At 37.3% G+C, this 17,409-nt stretch overlaps 1 protein-coding gene across 1 annotated transcript in view; it reads right to left on the bottom strand.

Annotated features, from left to right (window-relative positions):
* Positions 1-17,409, bottom strand: part of LOC111054671 (regulator of nonsense transcripts 1) — a 109,121-nt gene that overhangs the window by 19,542 nt on the left and 72,170 nt on the right. Inside the window, exons 14-15 of the mRNA XM_039435833.1 lie at positions 7,529-7,762; positions 2,375-2,627 (exon numbers count right to left, since the gene is read on the bottom strand). Coding sequence (XP_039291767.1) covers positions 2,375-2,627; positions 7,529-7,762 — 487 coding nt within the window. The remainder of the gene's footprint in view (positions 1-2,374; positions 2,628-7,528; positions 7,763-17,409) is intronic.

Genomic DNA, 17,409 nt, shown 5'->3' with positions numbered 1-17,409 from the left:
CAAGACTTTATGCACATACAAATGTCTTATGGGGAGGATACGAAGTCTACAGAAAAGGGGGAATGTATGATCGTGGCGACCCACTCCTGCTACAATCCTTATGAGTGATTTTTGGAGTTTGATTATAGGACTCATAATTGAATAGTAGGTGCCACCCCAACAGCTCAAACCATAATTAATTCTAGAGTGAGCAAATGAATGGTAGACATCTTTTAAAGCTTTAAGATTACAAAGACCCTTTAATTGGTACATAGTTCTCAGGTAGAAATGCAATGACTTTTTCAAGTACGAGATGTGGGCTTTCCATGACACATTTTGGTCAAGGAAAACACCCAAATATTTGACTGTATTCTCACCTTTAACAATTGGGCAATTACAATGATCAGAATTACAAATGCACGTATGCAGTTGAATGGGCTCTGCAAAACTTAGACTGCCCATAAGACTGAACAAAATGTAATTGGTTTTCTGAACATTCATTGAGAGCTTATTGCAGGTGAACCATAATGTCAATTTATTGAGATCATGTTGTATATCCAACCGAAGATGATCTAATGTGTTTGAATATGCCAGGGCAGTGTCATCAGCAAAAGCTGTTATCTGACCTTTGAATTTACCCCTGAACAAGTCATTGATGTAAACCAAGAATAAGATGGGTCCAAGGACAGAGCCTTGTGGCACTCCATAGTGGATTTCCATCAGATTACTAGTTACCTTTTCAATTCTAACAGCTTGCTTTCTACCCTGCAAAAATGATCTCAGCCACTCCAACGCCACCCCCCTAATGCCCGCCCTCTTAATGCCCTAATTACCCGTTTTGACCGGGTAAGAGTGTATGAACGGCACAATGTGAAAGACTACCAGCGTCATAGAGCTTTACGGGAACTACATGGACTATCAGCTTGAAATAACAGTAAAAGTTGCGACACTAATGCCCTATACCATGGGATATCTACTTATGCTATTGTTTCTCTATGTCTGTACGCACCTTAATGATCGAAAAAAAATGTTTCCCTGAAAAAACTTTTTCATTTTGATAGCTTGATGATATACAAATCAAAAAACTTTGAAAAATATTACGAGTAGAAAGTTTATTTTTAGCCTTAATTGGGACCTTAGACCACTTATATAGAATAGACACGCTGGGAAGTCTAGCTTCTGACGCCAACATCTACTGCGATATCTCCAAATCGTGACGTTATCATCGGATAGAAAACTTTCAGATTGTGTTTATTTCAGAAGGATGTAGATTATTATCATTGAAATAGTAAACTCCAGCTGCGCTCCCGCTGAAATAGACACAATCTGCTATGGAGAACAATGTAAACAAACTCTACAGAAAATTTATCTATCTGATGCTGATGTCACGATAGGGCGATATGGCAGTAGATGTTGACTTCCTAGTGTGTCTATTCTATAAGTGGTCTAAGTTTCAACTAACTTCAAGTTACACAAATTATCCGCTTGGATCGCTACTGCAGTTAGCTAATAGCAGATGTTTCTATAGTAAGGTCCACGTTATAATGACAGTGGATACAGATAGAAAAATAGCGATGCTGATTCTCTGAACTAATTAATTATATTTCTACACTGTCAAAAACATAATTGAAATCGTTGTGGGCCTAGAAAAGGATAGTACCACCGGCTTTGTCGAATGATAGACAAGGATAGCAAAACCAAAGTTGATCAAATACTGTCATTATAACGTGGACCTCACTATAGATGGGGCGTTCACAATCCAGAGTTATCAAATAGCACTTTAGCTGGCTAAAACAACATTGTGAATACCCCTAAACAATACTTCACTCTCACAACCTCTCTCTCACACACATTCACTTTTTCTCTTACTAGCCACCCTTAGTACAAAGTGGCAACAGTGTTAGTAGAGACAGGAGGTGGTGGTGTCAGGAGAAAAATTTGACCTTGAGAGACCCATTTTCGCTTGGGCAACTATAATGAAAATAGATGGAATTAAATAGAGAATGCATTTTATGCAAATGCTAATTAATAATATACCAAACTGACAATCTCTGGATAGCAGCGCTCATTTTATACGATTACAGATATTACATCTGTAACTGGTTGGCCGCTGTGGCTTCGTATAAAATGAGCGCTGCTATCCAGAGATTGTCAGTTTGGTGTAAGGGTAAGCATTCCTGACTAGCAATTGGGAGGTACCGGGTTCGATTCCCTGGCTGGCAACTAATTTTTGGATAGTAGTTCTCATCGAATCTCCATCTAGGTGTTAACCCTGTTGTCAATGTCTGCAGTAGCAGAGGTCTTCGGGGTGATTTGCAGCATTTATTTGGGATTTTCGTTAAATAATAACTATATAATGAGAACCAGGCATAATTGGGACGCATGCAGTACGCACCTGGCCGTGGCATGTAGTGTGGAGCAGACGGCGCAGACGTATTCCCCGATCGGTCGTAGATGCTGCCGGGAATCATGGCTTCGCGCGCGTCGTAGGTGGTCGTCGACATGAAGTGGGTGCCCGGGTTGGCGGCGTTCACCAGCTGCTTCGGTTTGGACAGCTGGATCATCGACTCCTTCAGATTGGTCAGGGGTCCCTCCACCAGCACCTTCTGCTCTTTGTAGAAATTCAGCAGATGGTTCCACAACGGTTGCTACAATACAAAGTTGGGAGACATTTTACTAAACGTATGAAGTTACTTAGTAAACAAAAATAGGTTAGGTGAGCTTAAGTTAGGTTAGGAAGAAGAAGAAGAAGAAGTAGTAGAAGAAGAAGAAGTAGAAGAAGAAGAAAAAGACAGGTGAAGAAGAAGGAGGAGGAGGAGAAGAAGTAGAAATTCAGCAGTTGGTTGGTTCCACAACGGTTGCTAAAACATCACATAAATAAATATAATTTTATTTTATTATAAATATAATTTTATAACACTCATACAGGGTGGGTGAAAAGTCCGAGAACGGCTTAATATCTGAATGTCTCGATTAGACCAGGTGTTCGATCATACCAGGTCCTATTCTACAATGAAGCTCCAAAACCTGGAGCAATCGAACTACTGGGTTAATCGAGATGGAATGCTTCGATTAGCCCAGTAGTTTAATTGTACCAGGTCGTCTAAACGATACCTGGTCTAATCGAGACACAGGAACTGATCTTTAATCGACACATGGGCTGTATACATACATTCCGATTAGTCGAGGTGTGCGATTAAACCAAGTTGTAGAATTTCAATAAATATATACGTTGATATATATGCATTGACAATCTATATATATTAAAGCGAAATGGCACTCACTCACTGACTGACTGACTCACTCACTCACTCACTCGCAGAACTAAAAATCTACCGGACCAAAAACGTTCACATTTGGTAGGTATGTTAAGTTGGCCCTTTAGAGGCGCACTAAGAAATCTTTGGCAATATTTCAACTCTAAGGGTGGTTTTTAAGGGTCTAAAGTTCGACTTTTAGCATGTATATTCTTCTTATTCTCTTAATCATAATTGAAAAATGTCCATAGAACTATAATCTAGAGAGAGTACCTCTTTGAAACAGTTGTTAACTGGTAACTAAGTAATTTTGTCAGGTTCGCATTAAGTTGAGTTGACTTTGTTAGGTTGGCACCAAGTTGAAGATTGAAATGCATTTATAGCGGAAAAATTGATTGGGCACTGCTACTTCAATCAGAGCTATTCCTGGGAATATTATATTACTAGCCGTCAGGCTCGCTTCGCTCGCCATATCCGTTTAGCCGGACCCCCGACTGGATCGTCCTAACATATGAAAAATGCAGGCGAGCGAAGCGAGCCTGCAGATCTCATTCTTGGACGATCCAGTCGGGGGTCCAGGGGCGGAGCCCCCTGGCTTGACGGATATGGCGAGCGAAGCGAGCCTGACGGCTAGTAATGATATACGCTTCAGCCGGACGGGATCTATATATATATATATTATATATATATACGTACTTATATCTTATATAAGATATATATATATATATATATATATAATATATATATATATATATATATATATATATATATATATATATATATATATATATATATATAGCAACTCGTGCTTCTGCCATTACAGTATATATGGCACCTGGTACAATCGAACTACTTGGCTAATCAGAACATTATGATGTCTCGTTTAGCCCACGTCTCGATTATACCAGGTCCTGGTCTAATCGGGAAAGTTCGACCTGGGATAATCGAACACCTCGACTAATCGAAATACACCCTATCTCATATACAAAGGTAAATTGATTGTGGGTGTGATTGGGGATACTACTCAAATTGAAAATACTACTTTACTATGACTTAAAAATCTGGTCCGCCATATTGAATGCAACTTTTGTTAATAGAAAGTTGGTCACGCGATACATGATTTCGATACGAAATTTTAAGAAAAAGAGAATGGCGAAAACCGCATATCGATATCTCAAACCGTTTAGAAGATATTCACATTATTAATCAATTCTATTCAAAGCAGAAAGGAGAGAAAAAAGTCTGAGAACGGCTTAATATCTCATACACAAAGGTAAATTGATGGTGGGTGTGATTGGGGATCCTACTCAAATTGAAAATACTAAAAAAAAATAAAATACTACTTTACTATGACTTCAAAAATATGGTCTACCATCTTGGATCCGCCATTTTGAATGCAACTTTATTTTTTAAATAAGAAGGGAAAACGGGAATGAATTAGATCTCCTAATTTTGCACATCTATATACAGGGTGTTCTCTAAAAGCATCCTTTCACTTTTGTTTTGAAAACAGATTTACTCAGATTCCTGGAACACAGCGGTAATCTATTGAAAGCTCTTATTGATAGAACGTCAGATTGACACTGCAACTTTCTCAATCTTACATAGGGAACATCCAAATAATTACTCTGTCTAGTGTCGTGCCTATGTATTTGTGATCTACACTTCAAAGTATGCAACTCATTTTTTACTTTTATCAGAAGAAGCATAACATACAAACTGAACACTGTCATAATATGTTGTGATTTAAAAAGAGGACGACAATGCGCATAGTAATCTGAAGCAGTCATTATTCTCAGTACTTTTTTTTGGAGTAATAGAATTCTTCCCACATTAGCTGCCCCTCCCCAGAGAATAAGCCCGTACATCATTACACTCTGGAAAAACCCAAAGTATGAAATCTTCAAATACTGATGAGGAACAAGATTTTTCAGTCGTCTTAACAGAAACACCACCCTGCTGAGTCGTCCACACACCCAATCAATGTGACTATAATATTTAAATTGTCCGGAGGTCTTTAGTTACTCACACAGCGGCCATTTTGCTTTTTTCACTAATTATATTTTTCTGAATAACGGTTGAACATACTAAATCTAAACATTGCACGATCATACATAACAACTAGACAAAGCTAGAAAAAATTATGATAATTTTTCAAACTCATAAAACAAAATGGCGGCCATTTAAAATTTTATTTATTGAATAACTCAGAAACCGTTAGTTTTACAAAAACTTTACAGGAATAACTTTTTTTAGTAAATTTAATTGCCTATCGATTTTTACCAGACTTTTTAAGATTGGACCAATATTAACTGAGATATGGCAGCTTTAGTGATAGGTGACCACTGAAAGTTTGTTGCAGTGCAAAACCAAGGCATGCTGATAGTCGCCTCAATGATGCAACAATCTCTATTTGCATTGAATGTTAATAGTAAGCGATTTTAGGTCATTTCAAACAATAAAATAACGTTACATAACCCTCCTAAGGTGGGTCACCAACCTCTAAAGCTGCCATTTCTCAGTTAATATTGGTCCAATCTTTAAAAAATCTGGTACCAGTCTATAGGCAATTAAAATTTAACAAAAAAAGTTATTCCTGTAAAGTTTTTGTAAAACTAACTAACGGTTTCTGAGTTATTCAAGAAACAAAATTTTAAATGGCCGCCATTTTGTTTTATGAGTTTGAAAAATTATCATAATTTTTTCTAGCTTTGTCTAGTTGTTATAAATGATTGTGCAAAGTTTCAATCATTATTTAGAAAAAAAAGTGAAAAAAGCAAAATGGCCGCTGTGTAACTGAAGACTTCCGGACAATTTAATTATGATATTTTGATATGTTTGTTACCCAGGAACAATGCCCTAGAATATTGATAAGGAGTTCGTAAACACCCTATATATAGATGTGCAAATTTTGGAGATCTAATTCATTCCCGTTTTCCCGGTATGCAATCCACAAGTTGACATGTTTTGATGCGAACAAACACAACCCTACTCTCTCTTATTATATAGATAACATAGTTATAACTAGCCGTCAGGCTCGCTTCGCTCGCCATATCCGTCTAGCCAGGGGTCTCCGCCCCCTGGACCCCCGACTGGATCGTCCAAGAATGAGATCAGAGGGCTCGCTTCGCTCGCCTGCATTTTTCATTTGTAGGACGATCATATGTTAGGACGATCCAGTCGGGGGTCCAGACTAAACGTCTGGCTAAACGGATATGGCGAGCGAAACGAGCCTGACGGCTAGTAATATAATATTCCCAGGGATAGCTCTGATTGAAGTAGCAGTGCCCAATCAATTTTTCCGCTATAAATGCATTTCAATCTTCAACTTGGTGCCAACCTAACAAAGTCAACTCAACTTAATGCCAACCTCACAAAATTATTAATTTAGTTACCAGTTAACAACTGTTTCGAAGAGGTACTCTCTCTAGATTATAGTTTTATATTAACATATGATATGAACATTTTTCAATTATAATTAAGAGAATAAGAAGAATATACATGCTAAAAGACGAACTTAGACCTTTAAAAACCTCCCTTAGAGTTAAAATATTGCCAAAAGATTTCTTAGTGCGCCTCTAAAGGGCCAACTTAACATACCTACCAAATGTGAACGTTTTTGGTCCGGTAGATTTTTAGTTCTGCGAGTGAGTGAGTGAGTGAGTGCATGAGTGAGTGCGTGAGTCAGTCAGTCAGTCAGTCAGTGAGTACCATTTCGCTTTGATATAATTATATAGATTGAAAAATGTCCATACCATATGTTAATATAGAACTATAATCTAGAGAGAGTACCTCTTCGAAACAGTTGTTAACTGGTAACTAAATTAATAATTTTGTCAGGTTGGTATTAAGTTGAGTTGACTTTGTTAGGTTGGCACCAAGTTGAAGATTGAAATGCATTTATAGCGGAAAAATTGATCGGGCACTGCTACTTCAATCACAGCTATTCCTGGGAATATTATATTACTAGCCGTCAGGCTCGCTTCGCTCGCCATATCCGTTTAGCCAGACGTTTAGTCTGGACCCCCGACTGGATCGTCCTAACATATGATAAAAATGCTCTGAAAATGAAAAATGCAGACGAGCGCTGATCTCATCCGACGATCCAGTCGGGGGTCCAGGGGGCGGAGCCCCCTGGCTAGACGGACATGGCGAGCGAAGCGAGCCTGACGGCTAGTAATGATATACGCTTCAGCCGGACGGGATCTATTTTATGGTGATAGATAGATAACATAGTTATAACTAATCAACCATAACTATACTATAGAAACTAGTCGAGCTGTCAGGCCTACCTTGGAAAGCACTTTGGGATTGCCGACAATGATGATGCCGTACTTGGCTCGTGTGAGTGCCACGTTGAGACGCCGCGGGTCGTTGAGGAAGCCAATGCCTTGGTGCTCGTTGCTGCGCACGCACGACATGATGATCAAGTCCTTCTCGCGGCCCTGGAAGGCGTCCACACTTGCCACCTCCATCTGCTGGTAGAGCTTAGACGGCAGTGTACCCTGGTACTGCATGTATTGCACCTAACACAAACATTTTCCATTTTCAATTCAATTTATAATTGCATCCCAAACATCCGAATAATCAGACTCAGGATTAGTAAAAAAAGAGCAACCTAGTGGAGGTTCTCAACACATATCATAATCACATTTATACTAGTAGTTCTGTGAACAGTAGACCTCATGCAGTATTCTCATCCACTGTACCTGATTCTGGTAGAGAGTTAGTGGGGATGATATTTTTAATATTCTTTCCGAAGAATGGACATTGATATGTCCAAAGCTCCGCTAATTTATGTAGATGCATAACAATAAAATTATTATCTATAGTTATTATATTACAAATTGCTTTTTCATATCATATACAGTTCAATAATTATTTTCTTAGTCTATATTATGTAAATTCATCTATAATTTTGCTATATTGTAAGCTATTGTATATAAGTGTATAAGCCAGTATATATTGTAATCTACATAAATAAAGTACTCAATCAATCAATCAATCAATCAACAGTAGACCTCACGCAGTATTCTCATCCACAAGTACCTGATGTCAACTGTTTTAAATGTTAACAAAATCAGTTCACGTTTGAATTTGTATTCCATAAATTTATTAATATTTATGTTAATTTAAACAATGAATAGAATATATTTCTATTCCAGAATTTATATAATATTCAATTTATTATTAAAAACACACAAAAGACAAAAAAAAAATACAAAGAATTACGAAACAAATAAAACACAATAAAATGTTACAAATATAAAAAACCATGGGCTTTGTGGTTGGGTGTGTTGGAGAAGAGAAAAAAAGAGAGGAGGATACCTAGCCAACCATGGTTTCCCATGTAATAGACAGGCAAAGAAGAGAAGTAATGAGGAAAAAAGGGAAGGGAGAAAACAGATGAATAGGTACTCAAAATAAAGGTAAGCGAGTCCACTGAAAAATGAATAAAACTAATGAAAAAACAATGCTGGAGCAGAAATCTCGAGTCATATATCTAAATGGAAGAAGAAAATACTGTATGTCCAGTTTTTTATATCCAGTTTAATTTTTCCGCTGATCTTATTGTCCATGAGAAAGTGATTTGGAATGAGGTTTATTATTTTAGTACCTATGTAAATTAACTGCCTCCTTTATACATTCAATATTAGTGATATAGGTTACATTTTGTTAGCAGTGGCCCTTAGATTATAATAATTAAGAGTACAGTTTATTGTGAGAGGAAAATCGGAAATTCATCCAGTTCTGTGATAATCTTTCCATCTAATGAAAATTATTTTTTTGAATCAAAAATATTATAATTTCTTCAGCATTATTTAGTTTATTCGATTATTTTCAGTCACCTATTAAATTAGTTTTTTCGAATGTGAGAATATTGATACTGATGGGCACGCATAATAATACCTTGACTGCAAAACAAAATATTGAAACCAAAGACCTTGAAGCTGCGATTAGACCAAATTTATTAACAAAATGTTAATAACTCAACATTATAGATTATATTAGATTGAACATAACTTATCATACACATGATGAACATGTGTGTTTGCCAACTTGCGTTCAATCTAATAGAATCTATAAGGATTAAGTTATTAACTTTTTGTCAATAAGTTTGGTGTAAACCCACCTTAAAGATGCATACCTCTTCAAGGTCTTTGATTGAAACTATAGACCTTATGGAAATACAGCAATAGACTGGCTTCTCCACACATTTTTGTAATCACTTGTCAGCTGATTTATGATGAATAATTCTATAGTCTGATTTTTATTCCAATATTGGCGTATGAAGGAGGCTCCTTTTTCCTTTTATATTATCCTTGAAATGCAAAATTTCCAAAAACCTTGTATATACGTCGACGCACAATTAAAAAAGGAACATACCTGTCAAATTTCATGAAAATCTATTACCGCGTTTCGCCGTAAATGCGCAACATATAAACATTTAAACATTAAGAGAAATGCCAAACCGTCGACTTGAATCTTCGATCTCACTTCGTTCGGTCAAAAATACTGTAATTATACAATAGTCACATGCAATATATTAATTGACCGAGCGAAATGAGGTCTAAGATTCAAGTCGACGGTTTGGCATATCTCTTAATTGACCGAGCGAAGTGAGGTCTAAGATTCAAGTCGACAGTTTGGCATTTCTCTCAATGTTTAAATGTTTTTATGTTGCGCATTTACGGCGAAAAGCGGTGATAGATTTTCATGAAATTTGACAGGTATGTTCCTTTTTTAATTGCGCGTCGACGTAAGTAGAGAAGATTAGGGAGAACCGACTGACTTTTTTGCTCGAGATCCCCCTCCCCCCCTCGTCCATCCCTCCTCCCCTTCCCCCCGCCTGTAGGGCGGGGGGTGTTCTAAAAATAGATTTCCCCTTCCCCCTGTCCAGTGGAGGTGAGGGGAGAGAGAGAGAGAGAGAGGGAGATATATCTTTCTCTCTCTTTCTAAAAATAGATTTCCCCTTCCCCCTGTCCAGTGGAGGTGAGGGGAGAGAGAGAGAGAGAGAGAGGGAGATATATCTTTCTCTCTCTTTCTAAAAATAGATTTCCCCTTCCCCCTGTCCAGTGGAGGTGAGGGGGGTAAGATATCTCTCTCTCTCTCTCTCTCTCTCCAGGTGAGGGAAAAAAAAAATTTCCCTTTTAGGAGGAAAAATTCCCTCTGTCTACTGTCAAATTGAAGTGAATCCATATTTCTACATCTAATGCTATGCTGACAGATTGAGGTGAATCCTAAAGATGTGGGGGAAAAAATCTCTTTGAGAGGGAAAAATTCCTTTGGTGTCAAATTAAAGTGAATTCATATTTCTACATCTAATGCCATACTGACAAATTGAAGTGAATCCATATTGCTATGATGGCAGACTCACTTTGAGAAATTCCTTTGGTGTCAGATTAAAGCGAATTCATATTTCTACATCTAATGCTATACTGACAAATTGAAGTGAATGCATTTCGCTCTACTACGATGACGATAGAGATAGAGATCTCCTTCTTTTACTAGTGCCATCTCTTTCCCGCAGCCTTTCCGAAAGGAGATAAGAATCAATTGAGAAATTCTCTCCCAGTATAGATGAGAGGGAAAAATTCCCTTGGTGACAGATTAAAGTGAATCCATATTACTCTAATCCAAAGTGAGGTCAATGACTCTCTCTATATCTAATTGAATTGAGAAATTCTCTCTCATCTAATGCTATAAATCTCTACGTTCTTTTACATTTTTTATCTGCAATATCGTACAAGCATTTCCAAAGTTCATCGGAATTTTTAACAACAGATAATGACGAATCATTTGTACAATCATAATGTAGATGACCGCTGTCTAGAATATTGAGCAGTTCGAAAATCTCAGATAGAATCGAAAAGTGTACATTTTCTGTTTTTGTTAACGGTAAATCAACATCTTGACATCCTGTTGAAAATTTAATATTCTTCGCAATTGAATCAAATTCATTAAATGAAATTGACATCAAGAGACGAGATAATTTTTTGAATTTTGAAAAACCATAACACTGCATCTTGCAGATGTTTGACGTGAGTCGAATGAGGGGGAAAGAATTCTAAATTGATGAGATGCACGTGTTATAGACGCGCGTGCACTAAAGATTACCCCACACGTGCTGTCTGCTCTAGCTCTAAATTAATGAGATGCACGTGTTATAGGCGCACGTGCACTAAAGATTACCCCACACGTGGTGTCTGCTCTAGCTCTAAGCAGCAACTAACTAAAAAACGTGAATGGGATATCGGAATGAAAAATCGTTTGAAGGCAGAAAACGTTTATTTACACATTTCACTACAACAATACATAACTTCATCTTCAATTCTAATTAGCTTATCTATACATAAATTATGAGGACGATAATAACATAGATAGTCTCTTATATCATTTAAATTCACCGTGCTTAGAAAAATGTCTTTCAATTGCTTCGCCAAACTATAATTTTCAGGAGTTGATTTCCTAATTGCACTTTCACACTCATCGTACCAATCAATACAGTTTTTTAACCTCACTTCCAATTCGTTGTCGGGAGCCAACCACTTTCTCGGATCCATGATGATGAGCGAATGAAGAAAACTAAGTGTAGGCAGGAACTATTATAGAGTAATTAAGCGGTCTTTCTTCATCAATTGACGATAGACAACATGTACACGCTTTATGCAGTCTCAATGCATGCTGGCAATAAACACACTGTAGATCCTTTCCGTTGTAGAAGAATCCATAACGAGCAAAGTTTCTTTTCTGTGAATTTGTGTACATCGGAGCCATTTTCATACTTTGCATTCGATTGTTTTCGCACAAGAAATTATTTGTTTGATACATATTTTTAAACAACAAAGAATTATAATGCTGAGCAGAGAATAACGCACAGCGAGAATGTGGATTATTTTTATGAATGTTGCATGCAGCATAACACCATGAACTAGTGAAAAAGCTGAAATCAGGTTTTGGAAAATCCTCTGGTATGCATTGTACGTTGCTATGCAATCTTCTTAAAAACTTTGCTTTCTCAGTTCCTTTTGTGAAAATTTTCTCATAAGCTGCAAGGTAATCACGTATTAATGACTCATTGTATTCTAAATCTCCATCTTCCCATTTTATTTTATGATAGTGACGTTCTAACCATGTTGCATCGTTATACAATTTTGCACTCAATTCTGTCTTTGCAAATGGTGATTTGAAATGGAACACAATATAATTATTAAACTGATCAATTATGGCAAGTTCTTTCACAATAATTTGATTACAATCTTGTTTAAACCAGTGAAGATCAACCGTAGCAATTTTAGCAGTCGCTTGACCTTCTTTCTCTTCGTAGGCTTTGTCTCCCCCCTCAGCGGCGGCGGGGGCGGCGGGCGCGGCGGGGGGTTCCTCAAATCCTCCTTTGTCCTCCCCCACCTGCAGCGGCTTCGGTAATCCTGCGTCTCTCCCCTCCTCCTCCTCCACCTCCAGCGGCTTCGGCGTACTGCACCTTGCTTCATAATAGAAACTATCAAGATCGCACTGAATACCAATAGAGCGAGTTTGCGGCTTATCCAAAATATCAGAACACAAAGAATAGGACATGTTGGCTGTTCAAAGGTGAAACTGATAATGGCTTACATTTGTCGCAGTACACACCTTATATAACCTGCAGTGATGCACTCTATCAACAAATTACTGAACTTCTTTCACCATACTCGTGAGAGGTGTGTATTCCATCACACGATCGCTAATTAAAACGCAATACGCGGAAGTATTTGCAGGTACTGCACTTTTAAATTCCATTTCAATACGAACATCTGTTGATGATTTCAAATGACTTGGTTGGTGTGAACAATCTACAACAATCAGTGGTGTTGATTCACAAAAATGTTTTAAAATCAATTTCTGTTCCGAGTTCGCTATTGATTGAATGATTATAATACGAGGGCGCGAAATCCAAGAACATGTGGTATAAAACCTCCTTCTTACCCCAGCAGATTTTCATATGGATAATACTCACTGTTCAAATATACTTTAACATTGTAAATACCGCAGCTATCGAAATTAGATATTGATTTATTTATTTTATTCTTACGATCAGTTTGAAATGCAATTATAACGTATTTTGGACTATCAAAACTCGATGTGGTACGAACTGCCCAAGAATGGTTAAGTGAATTTTGCAAATTTGGTAATTCACAAATTTCCCAATGGCGGAAACCTAATTTCAGTGGAGTGTCAGCATCGAGCAGTCTCAAAAATTTCAGTCTTACATGATCTTCTAAAGTTATGTAGGGCATGCGCCATTGCAGTTTTGTAATTTTCACACTAACGTTTGTTCCGCTTGGAGACTCAACACAATTTAGATCTGTCGGTGACCTCAATAAGACGAGTTCCTGTTTCAAATTTAAAATTATTCTTTGAAAATCTTCAAAAAACGGGAGGATTAATTTCAGCGGAACACAGAAAGTGAATGTATTATCCATTAGCTCATATCCTGCTCTGTCAAAACCAGCCAAGTGATATGTGTTTTTATCGAGAGTATTTTTCACCAATATAGCTTTAATTGTGGATGTTAATCCAATCAATCTTGATTTAGAAATTTGCTGACCTGCTAATTCATATCGTATTTCGTCAAAAAGGTTACCGATTACGTTACTGCTTAATTTATACCCTGCTGCAACTGGTGTATCGGCCGGGTCTTTTCCCGGTTTTGTACAGTTAACTGTTCCCTCAATCAATATGAATGATTTACAAGGTAAAGAATAGACATCTAAAGAATTTATGCCAATACGTGCCTCGTCAGAGTTTTTTATTTCCTGTCCCGAATAAACTGTATGAGTGTGAAATTGGAATTTAGTAATATCATTATAAAACTGAAGGTCTGTCTCCACATCCAGTATTTCACTAATTGCCGCCGCTCCCCCGCCTAACATGTCGCCAATCGACTATAAAACCCAACTTTTCTAATATTCTCGCGCTTTTAGCCGACAAAGCACGTTTGTTTTTAGGTGTTGTCGCTATCGCGTTCCTTTCTCTAATGACTTGATTGGTCTTATTCAAACGTGGGTTGAAAATAAGATAACCCATTACTTTTCATGTATGTGCAACCTAATTGTAATTGTATCTCCGCGGAAATCAATAAACGATCCGTTCTGGTCCGTTACCTTTACATTAATAGTTTGAATTCGATGCATATTCAAAGGTACATAAATAATCGGTGATGGTACTTCGTTTATTAAATAACCGCTAGGAACCTTTGGTAAAAATTCGTAGATTACATGTTTTTGTTTTCCCTCAGAGTAACTGCCGCAAGCTAAATTACACTCAACAAGAATACTGTCAACGCTTGTTATGTTAACCAAATGTTTGGAATAATGCCATTTATTTGGCTGCAAAACAACATTATCAAAACCAAGTATCTTAGCAATCGAATCAGAACGTGTTAAATCAATGGGTTTATCAGAATGAATTTCAATCTTCATAGTATTTACGTTTGCACATATAATAAGTTTATTCTTCTTGTCATCAATATTCAATTTATTCTTTAAAGATTTTATGATATCCTCAACTTCATATGCACCAGTATCCAACTCGATTAATCTATCACCATATTTGAAGCTGGAATTTGTTCCTTTGTTAATGTTTGCAATACTATTGTAACTGGAAAAATTAATCAATCCAATTTCCCATTCACGATTTTTATCCAATTCTATAACTTCTTGTAAATGTTCATAGAGATCACTTGTGTTAGATCGTAATGTAATAACCACCATCTTGTGTGTTCACCACAATCACTTAATTACAACTGATTTGCAAGAAACAATAATGTAAGATGTCCACAAAAATCGCTATTTAATGGTTGCATATGCTCTACATTATAAAATATATTTACTCCATTTTCTTTTTTCCAATATTTGTCCAATTCGTATGGAGGTTGTAAATTTCCAATTGGATCAAAATACCAAACATTAGAACCAATTTTCTTATATGCTACCAGTGTGTACCATCCTCGCTTTCCCTTGCTAAATTCACAATGGCATTCTCGTTTTTTAGAATTTTTTTGGGTAATGCATCTAGCATATATATACCTCTTAACCGAATCTGTAATAATTTCGACCAATCAATCAAATCATAATTACTCAATTCTCCTTCAATATTCATGTCTTCTTCTTCTTCTTCTTCTTCCTACTCTTCTTCGTTGTTGTTCTACGTTTCTTAACTTGAGGGAATAAACTCACTCCATATGATGCTAGCGGGGGTGGGGGTAGAAGTCTACCACCACTTTTAGGAAAAGGCTTCAAAAAATATCCTTTTCCTGCAATATGCTTTTTCAACTGAGCTATAGCTTTGCATCTAATATCGTTACTATAACTTCTCCTCTCCCCCTTCTTCTTCTTCTTCTTTCTCAAAGTCCCACCAAACGCCGCTTTAGCTTTCATAACGTTTGTAACAAGATAGCTAAGTGCTTTCTCGGCAAGGGGTGTTTGAGGATTTTTGAGGATTTTTCCCGGTGACGACACGCGATATTAAGAAATTTGAAATACTCAATCCGGACATTGCAATTCACGTCATCGCATACGACAACAAAAAGTTTTTCCCCTTCCATACAAGCATTTTCCGCACTCGTAAACACCAAATTAATCTTTTAATGCTAAAAGGCGATGCAGGAAAAACTCATTTCTGTTTAGTAAATACTGCGAACGGGAAAAACGGGCTATCACGTCTTCTCTCCCACCTTTCAAAATCCCACGGTCAAGTACATGTTTGTAATTTCTGTTTTCACCGGTTCATATCAAACAAAACCAAAAATTGTGATGGGAAGCAATTTGTTGAAACATGTGGAACTTTGTTCCAAGTTGAATCTCAGCGTGTTCATATCCTAAACGCGGAGAGACAATTAAATTCAAGAAACTAGGCGCGACATTGAAGAAAAAGTACACCATTTACGCGGATTTAGAAACATACGTGTTATATTGATAATGATGATGATGATGATTCCGATTCTGATGAAATTACTCGTAGTTACACAAAGAAAACGGCGCGACATATTCCCTGCGGGTATTGTTTCGTTGTTATCGATGTTAACGGCGAAATCGCTCACGGACCTGTACTCCATAGATCGAGTAGTTTAGACGAAAAATCATGGAGAAATTTCTTCAGGAATTACAGATCTCGGTGACATTTTGTATGAGGATATGAAACGAGAAATTCCGATGCAAGCTTTATCCGAGAGTCAAGAGCGTGAATTTCAAAATTCAGTAAACTGCGGGCTTTGTGCTGAACCATTTTTAGACAGCGATATTAATGTCGTCACCACGCGCATGAAACCGGTAATTACTTGTGTGCGGCACATGTTTCTTGTAATTTAACAGCTCGTACTCCGGAGTACATATCGTGTTATTTTCATAATTTCTCCGGTTTTGATTCGCATTTTATTCTAAAATCGCTCAGTAAATGTAAAAAAGAAATTCCTGCATCGCAAATACGTCAGAGAGATTTTTGACACTTTCAGTAGCAAAATTAAATTTTTAGATTCCTACAAGTTTATGTCTGAATCCTTGGAAGTATTGGTGCATAATTTGGTAGAGAGTACAGATATGGAAAAGAAGTTCGAACGATTATTTTCGGTGTTTGATGATCCACCTCGCGAACACAGACAGCTCTTGTTGAAGAAAGGAGTATATCCCTACTCGTACATGAGCTGTCCCGAAAAATTCGCTACACCTCAAAAAACTGATACACCTCTGTCTCGCGAAGAATATGAGCATGCGCAAAGAGTGTTCTCAACATTCAAGCTGAAAAATCTGGGTGAATATCACAATTTTTATTTATGTTTGGACGTAATGCTATTAGCGGTAGTTTTTGAATCCATGAGGGTCTACGCTTTTTAGCTCATATGGCCTCGATGTGACCCATTTTGTTTCCCTTGCCCACTTCACCTGGAATTGCATGCTGAAACACACTAAAGTCGAACTGGAATTACTAACACATCCGGACATGCATCTTATGTTTGAGGCGGGAATGAGAGGCGGAGTCTCATTTATTGGTAAACGTTATTGTGAGGCGAATAACAAACATCTACCCGAAACATACGATCCTTCAAAACCGTCTAATTATCTGCTTTATATCGATGCAAACAGTTTATACTCGGAAGCTATGAGCCGAAGCTTGCCTGTTGGAAATTTCAAATTCCTCT

This window comes from Nilaparvata lugens, chromosome 9, assembly GCF_014356525.2.
Source record: "Nilaparvata lugens isolate BPH chromosome 9, ASM1435652v1, whole genome shotgun sequence".
NCBI lineage: Eukaryota > Metazoa > Arthropoda > Insecta > Hemiptera > Delphacidae > Nilaparvata > Nilaparvata lugens.
This window is presented reverse-complemented; position numbering and strand designations above follow the sequence as displayed.